This window comes from Hypomesus transpacificus, unplaced genomic scaffold (assembly GCF_021917145.1).
Source record: "Hypomesus transpacificus isolate Combined female unplaced genomic scaffold, fHypTra1 scaffold_257, whole genome shotgun sequence".
Classification (NCBI taxonomy): Eukaryota; Metazoa; Chordata; class Actinopteri; order Osmeriformes; family Osmeridae; genus Hypomesus; species Hypomesus transpacificus.
Window position 1 is genome coordinate 149968 of NW_025813784.1, and position 7897 is coordinate 157864.

At 46.2% G+C, this 7897-nt stretch overlaps 1 protein-coding gene across 1 annotated transcript; it reads right to left on the reverse strand.

The window, feature by feature from the left end:
• Window positions 1–89: 89 nt before the first annotated feature.
• On the reverse strand, window positions 90–7838 carry slc26a11 (solute carrier family 26 member 11; the record flags this gene model as incomplete). Its single annotated transcript, XM_047014575.1, is given in 16 exon segments — window positions 90–177; window positions 544–575; window positions 923–1139; window positions 4407–4494; window positions 4845–4978; window positions 5219–5321; window positions 5447–5574; window positions 5755–5895; window positions 6283–6338; window positions 6511–6622; window positions 6763–6826; window positions 7046–7054; window positions 7093–7208; window positions 7211–7270; window positions 7481–7626; window positions 7759–7838. Coding segments are annotated over 14 exon segments (1332 nt in total), but the record flags the coding sequence as incomplete, so codon positions are not given.
• Between the last annotated feature and the right edge of the window lie 59 nt (window positions 7839–7897).

The following is a 7897-nucleotide window of genomic DNA, read 5'->3' on the forward strand; positions in this document are numbered from 1 at the left end:
AAAAAATGTTTTACGAAACGCAATGTGTGGCGGCCGGTGTTGATTCTGTGGCGCACCGCCACAAATTAGTCTATGTGTGGGAAACACTGCACCAGTCTGAGCAATGTTACTGGTGCCTCCGTTCAAACCCCCACAGCCAGCAGCAGTGGCCAAGGATGTCTCACTGGAGTTAATTGTCTAACAGAAAAGCAATAATTATTATTATTATTAACACACAATTCCAGGGTTTCCCGGGGGGGTGGGGGGGGGTTTCTCCTCCAAAAACAAAGTTCTCTAGAGAAGGGAGACTGCTGTTGGAATGAAACTGGCAGAGAAAACTGGCAGAGAAAACTGGCAGAAACCTAGCGAATATCGCTAATTATTATAATAAAAAATAAAAAAATTACGTCATTTTACTAAGGATTTAAAGGAAATTCCTCAAATTATCTTTTCAAATTGCAACTATAGCTTATTATGTTGTGCAAACGGATACGTCTATCTTAATGGCATCGTTGTGAACTTTTTTGTGATATATTGAAGGTTTTGTAAACGTGACACTATTACCTGCTGCGTGTTCCTCTCCAGAATTCTTGTACCTGTTAAGTTAAACATAACGTCATCATCACATTATACTATAATATTACAAAATAATGTAATACATCACATTATACTATAATATTATATAATACATCATCACATTATACTATAATAATGTAATACGGTAAATATTATACCACATTTTAAAGGGCACCTTGTATCTCTCCAGTAAGAGCATGCACCATTCAAGCTTACAACAGGGATGTATCCTCGGCCATTTGCTGGCATCTGTCCCTCTCTCTCACCCCCCACTTTTCCTGTCACGCTTCACCTCAAACTGTCCAATAAAGCAGGAAAATTGCCAGACAAAGGAAAAAAGGTTTATGTTCCGTGTTTCTATACTCACTTCGAGGTTTCTTAAGATGCTTGACCTTCTTAACCATTGAAGACACTTCTTCGATATTGTATTTATCTGCCAGTTTGGAAGCTATAGCTCCCAACGACAACCTTGTTACTTCTTGGAAGCCATCAATATTTGTCCGTAGATATCTCTGAAATCGCCTGAGCGTCTTCCAGCTCAGACTCTTCAATTTCTTTTTTATAGCATCCATTTTTGTTAATATCTGGTGAAAAACACAAGAGATTCACATTAAACACAGTCTAGTCAGTCAGATAGATTTTGTTTGGCTGAATGTAAAGTCCTCAATTTGCATAACAAATTATGTAGGCAAACATTACATTAGTGCCTACATTACATGACAACACACAATGGATAACAGACATACATGCACACACAGCATATATAGGTCACGCTCATCATATTGTTTATTCTTTCAGCACAAGGTTTTAATGTTATAGGAAGTATGTTTTAAGATAGCATATATTTGTATAATTGTATACTGTAGGCCTATATATTGTTTAACTGTATAATTGTATATTTTAGGTGACTTATATAATTTATTTGAATAGGTAGCCTGATCAGGGACTGAGGTTGCAAATTAGCTATCTAGCTACAAACCTGTAATGTATTCACATCTGCAAGTTGTGTCATTGCCTTGCCATGTCATGTTTGTAATAATGTGCACTGCTTTGTCCCTGATAAATAAACTACAAACAAACAATGGTGTCAGGACAACAACCTTTCTCTTAACATCAGCAAGACCAAGGAGTTGATTGTGGACTATAGGAGGCGGTAGGAGGAGGAGCATGCACCCCTACTCATCAATGGATCGGAAGTGGAGAAGGTCAGCTGCTTCAAGTTCCTCGGGGTGAACATCAGCAATGACCTCAACTGGTCTGTTCACACGGACAAGGTGGTCAAAGCGGCCCGTAAACGCCTCTTCTTTCTGAAGAGACTGAAGAAGTTTGGTATGGACTCAGTCATCCTCACTAACTTTTACAGATGCCCTATCGAGAGCATTCTGACTGGTTGTATCACAGTGTGGTATGGGAGCTGCACAGACCGGGACCGCAAGGCCCTACGAAGTGTGGTCCGTTCTGCTGAGTTCATCATCGGCAGGAAGCTCCCAGCCCTACAGGACACCTACCACACACGTTGCCTAAGGAAAGCCGGCAGGATTCTAAGAGACACATTTCCCACCCATCCTTCAGTCTCTTAACCCCGTTGCCTTCTGGCAGGCGTTACCGCAGCATCCGGTCGCGCACACGCAGACTGGACAACAGTTTCTACCCAAGGGTCATCAGGCTTCTCAATGGACACTGATATGGACATTGTTTTACTGCACACTAGTCACTTATACACTGTCACTTTCAGCTACTGGTTGCACTATCAGTAACATTGCACTACTGTACCTCACTGTACCTCGCCACCAGGCTCCTGGTCATTGACATAGTCACTGAACTGCAAATTTGCACTATTGCACTGTACTCCACTTAGGTTAGAATAGGTTATAGGGTTGAAACAGGTTTTTTGTGCATTAGGGTTAATATAGCGTACTATTTATTGTTATCTGTAATTTAGGAAGTTTTAATGTTAGGGTTAGTATAGTCGATTATTTATTGCTATCTGTATATTTGAAGTTTCACTTATTAAGCTCAGCATAGATGTAAATTTGTTCTGTGTACTTATATGTTATGTTATGCCAGGTGCTTGCCTTGTCTTGTCTTAAGAATGTCAGTGCCCAGTCTAACCTTGTGTTGTTCTGTGTACCTGACAAATAAAAGACTTGAACTTGAACTTGAACAAATGTCAAATGACTCACCAGGTGGCCCCAAAACGATGTCAAGTTAGCTTGCTACTGTAAGCTACCTGTTCCCGCTACCAGGTGACTTCTGCTAAGTGCTCTTCAAGTTACGTGGCCTTACTTTAGCTCCAAGTTAAGAAACAGTCTTCCAAAACGCTAGCTAATCACATTGGTTAAAAGCGGGACGATTGAAAAGAATCACCTTTCACCGGAGCCTCTTGGTCTTCTTCCGTCGGCGTTATGACAGTACCGGAGCTTCTGACAACGTTCTTGTTTTTGTATTTTCCCCAGAGAATGTCTAATATGGATAATATCAGAGAATGTCTAATAAAACATGTCCTTAAACAGGCTCTGATTTTCCCGCTGAAAACGTATTCTTCTCTCTTTTTGCAAATTGAACCAACGCGTAGGAGGTGCATCACCGCCACCTGCTGCTCGGGAGCCACCTACTACGCCACCCCTTCTACTAACCAGTATGGCTCTGCTACTAACTACATGCGTTTCAATTGCCCTAAAAATGTTGCGATTTGAGACGAATAGATCTCAAAATACCCCCCCGTCCCACTGGGGATTATAAAAATTAGGCCTACCTTTTGAAGATTCTGTTATCTTATTCTTTTTTTCGAAAGTTTGTCATCATCCAAAGGCAAACACAGTTAATAATTAGTTAGGACGTCCTCCGCAGCTCTCCTAACTCGTTTTATTAAAATCATAGCAAATAGCCTACCGCAAAAATAAATAGGTTAATGTAAACAAATATATATACAAAACACTGTTTGTATATTGCTATTAAGACAGAGACACAGAGAAACATTTAACAATACATCTTTTTTTTTATAAAAATGAACAGGCATCTCAAATCATCAGTCTGTTTTGGAATGTTCTCGAAACATCAACGTTTCCCCCCCCCCCCCCCCCCAAGTGTTAAAACTGTTAATCTGTTTGAATAATGTCGTAGCCAAACTCGCCACTAGCTGGAATCACAACACTCTATAAAGCAGAGCCTTTCAATTTCGACTGAAATTACGTGAGAATTGTACGGCTTCGAGACAGCACAATAGACACATTAAAAACGTTATTATAAAAGTCAAATCTCTTGACTGTGTTGTGCTTCCGTGAGCATGAATAATTCAGTTTGGTGTTAGTGTCATTTTTTCTGTTTAATAGTTTTTCATTATTATTTCATTTTTGTTGTTTTTTTGGTTTACTGTAGCAATTGATTCTTATAACAAATGAACGACGTCTACAGTTGAAGAGTTGTCCGTTAGCATTCTTTCCTTTCTCCATCACATCCTAACAACTGTTTTGCTCTGATCAAGTTCTTCTATGTACTTTGGATCTGAAGGGATTGAAATCCTGAAAGCCAATATAAAACCACACAACAAGTAAAAAACCCATCACTAATTATTCACTTATTAGTTTGGTGTCCCCTCATTGGTTGGAAAAAAAGATCACTTTGTGATCAAGTCTGTAAACGGCTGCACAGCCAATCAACAGGCTGCTATCACTGTTGAGCTCTGCTGATTGGCCAACCTCCATGTCACTCACTGCCACTCCGACCATCAGCTCTCCAATGACTTCTTTACTAACATTCTCCCCTCGTTGATTGGCTTAGTGGCAAGTCACACACAAAACAAATATTGTCTGTGATTGGCTAATGGTAGTGTCAATCAGTGATCGGATTACCCGATAGGCTCTGAAGGGCCGCCTCCACACTGTCAGCGAATCTCAGACCCGGCAGGTCCGCTGCCGACAGAATCTCCAGAACAGAGGACTGAGAGAGAACAAGAGAGGAGAGAGAGACAGAAGTGAGTGACACAGGTCAGCCTGGTTGATTAATTACTGTGTAGTCCTTTAATTCCTCTCCCCCTCTCTCCCTTCCTCCCTCAATCCATCATTCCTCTTTTTCTCTCCCTCTCTCTCTCTATTCATTTATCTTTCCCCCCTCCCTCCCTCTTGTCCTCTACCTCCAGACCAGAGCAGAGCAGACCAGGCCTTCCCCTCTCCTCCTCTACCTCCAGAGCAGAGCAGGCCTTCCCCTCTCCTCCTCTACCTCCAGACCAGAGCAGACCCTCCCCTCCTCTACCTCCAGACCAGAGCAGACCAGACCCTCTCCTCCTCTACCTCCAGACCAGAGCAGACCAGGCCCACTCCTCTCAGGGTGAACTGGGCCAGCAGGTCCCTCAGCTCGTTGACCACGGTGTAGTCCAGCGTGCTGACATGCTGGCAGTCCAGGACTACAGACCTGGGTGGGGAGGCTGGGGGAGGGAGGAGGGGAGGAGGCAGGGACGAGGGGTGGGGGGAGTGATGGAAGAAGGGATGGATGAGAGGGGAGGGAGGAGGAGCAGGGAACATTTTTACATATTTCAATACTTAACAGAATGTTTGTTTCTCTCTCACACACACACACACACACACACACACACACACACACACACACACACACACACACACACACACACACACGCACACGCACACACACGCACACGCACACTCACCCTGTAAGGCCTGAGTGTGTATGACTCCACTGAGGTATTCTGCAGCAGGGAAACTGAGGCCACTTCCTATCTCTACCACCAACACCACACCATGATCTGACACCTACACAAACACACAAGAAAAAATCAACAGTGGCGTTAGAGATATGCAAACACAACGCAAGAATCTCTCTCTCTCTCTCTCTCTCTCTCTCTCTCTCTCTCTCTGTCTCTCTCTCTCTCTCACACCTTCAGTCTGGGCCGGGCTGTGTTGAAGAGCAGCAGAACTCCGGACACGCCCACTCCTCCCAGAATGCCGTACTGCACCTCCCAGAAACTCATCAGGAACGTCACGGTGAAGGGAAGCAGGTCCAGCTCTGACACACACACACACGGGCGTTGGAAATTCTGAAGGATTTCACAGAAACTCACACACAGCCACGTTTCTGTGCCAGCATTCTGACTGTGGTTGTGTGTGTGTATACATGCGTGTGTGGTTGTGTGTGTGTATAGGTGTGTGTGTGGTTGTGTGTGTATACGTGTGTGTGTGCCCCTACTCCGTGTCCTCCAGAGGCGGCCTGCGGTGCGGTAGTCCACCATGGGGGCCACGGCACAGATGATGACCGCCGCCAAGGAGGCTTTGGGGATGTAGTAGAACACTGGCATGAGGAAGGCCAGGGAGAGGATGACCACCACACCTAGGGAGGGAGGGAGGGAGGGAGGGGAGGGGAGGGGAGGGGATGGGAGGGGAGGGGAGGGGAGGGGAGGGGAGGGGAGGGGAGGGGGGGAGGGGAGGGGAGGGGAGGGGAGGGGAGGGGGAGGGGAGGGAAGCGGACAGGGAGGGAGGGAGGCGGACAGGGGAGGGAGGGAGGGAAGAAATTAGTGAGTGGGTGTGTCAGCAAAATTACTGAACTCAACCAGGTAGAGTAACACAAGTCAGTTAGTGACAAGCTTCAGGAGAGAGAGAGAGACAGAGAGTGAGGGAGGGGGAGAGAGAGGAGAGAGAGAGAGAGAGAGAGAGAGAGAGAGAGAGAGAGAGAGAGAGAGAGAGAGAGAGAGAGGGAGAGAGAGAGACAGAGACTTACTGGTGACTATCCCTCCTGCTGGAGTACACACACCGGTCTGAGAGTTCACTGCAGTCCTGAATACAGAGTAAATAGTTAACTACTGAACACACACACACTGCACACACTTCACACACTAAACACACTAAACAAACACATTTTGAATCGAGCTGAGGGTAAAACATCACATGATATCCTTGTATCCTGTTAAAGACTGCCACACACACACACTACACACTACACACACACCTGCCGAAGCTGCCAGTGACTGGGTAGGCGGACACAAAGGATCCCATGATGTTGGTCAGACCAATGGCAAACAGCTCCTGGTTGGCGTTGATCCTATAGTCATTCTGACTGGCTGAGGACAAACCAGGAAATCATAGAACAACCAATCAGATCTTGAATCAATACTGACTGAATGAATGGTAGAAAATTGAATGGATAAATGGATGGATGACTTTATGGATAAATGGATGTAAGTAAAAGGATTAAGCTTACCAAAGGCCTTGGCAATGGCGATGCTTTCCAGCACACCCATGAAAGGGATGACAGCCAGCCCCCCCTCCGAAATCCTAACACCGGATTGGTCAGAGAAGGTTGTCACTCATCCCTTGACTCATATGAGTGGACAGTGATGGTGCTCGTCATAATAACACCGTAATGCTATTGGTTCAGAAACGGTTGACGGACAAGCACTTCCCTGAACAGAACAACGAATGGTTGGGCTAAAACCCTCCCAGGGAGAATCCTCATTCTTAACACTGAAACATCATTGGTCAACACCCACACTCTCCTCTCCTCCAATTGGCCCGTCCTCCCGCCACTCACCTCCACGATGTTCCAGAAGGGCACGAGGGTTCCGTTGGGCGTGGTCTCGGAAGTGGGCGGGGGCCTGAAGGGCGGGAGGCCGTGGGAGGTCTTCCCGGTGATGGTGAAGACGTGCAGGCGTAGGCGTCCCAGGAGAACGCCACGCAGGACGCAGCCACCACCACCAGCGCGTTTCGCACTGCACACGCAGGAAGCAGGAGACAGGAAGTGAGGAGACAGGAAGAGCGGGGTCAGGAAGTGAGATACAAGGGATGACGAAGAAATGGAGTGAACAGAAATTGATGCATAACAGCACCCTGCTGCCACACACCACACACACCACACATACACACACACACCACTCACACACCACACCACACACACACGCAGTCCTGGGGGTATAGCTGACCAGTGGCGACGCCCCAGACCAGGCAGCGGGCGACCCTGACGTGGGCGGGGCCTCCGTCCTCTGGGGGCGGGCCCAGAGTGTTCTTCATCCAGGTAAGCAGGACAAGCAGGAAGAGACACAGCAGGCCCAGAACCACATCCCCTGTCCTGCGGGACAACACACACACATAAACACACACACATAAAACACACACCACATAAACACACGCACATACATATATATATTCACACACATATACATATATACACACCCAAAAACAACAAACCCAAGCAGTGTACCTGGCCTCTGGGATCTTGTGGAAAGTGTAGTACACCTGCAGGAAGAACTGCTGGGGAACATCCTTCAGACCCAGGAGATTCTACACACACACACAGACAGGGGGTCACACAGGGGGTCAGATGGCTGAGCGGTGAGAGA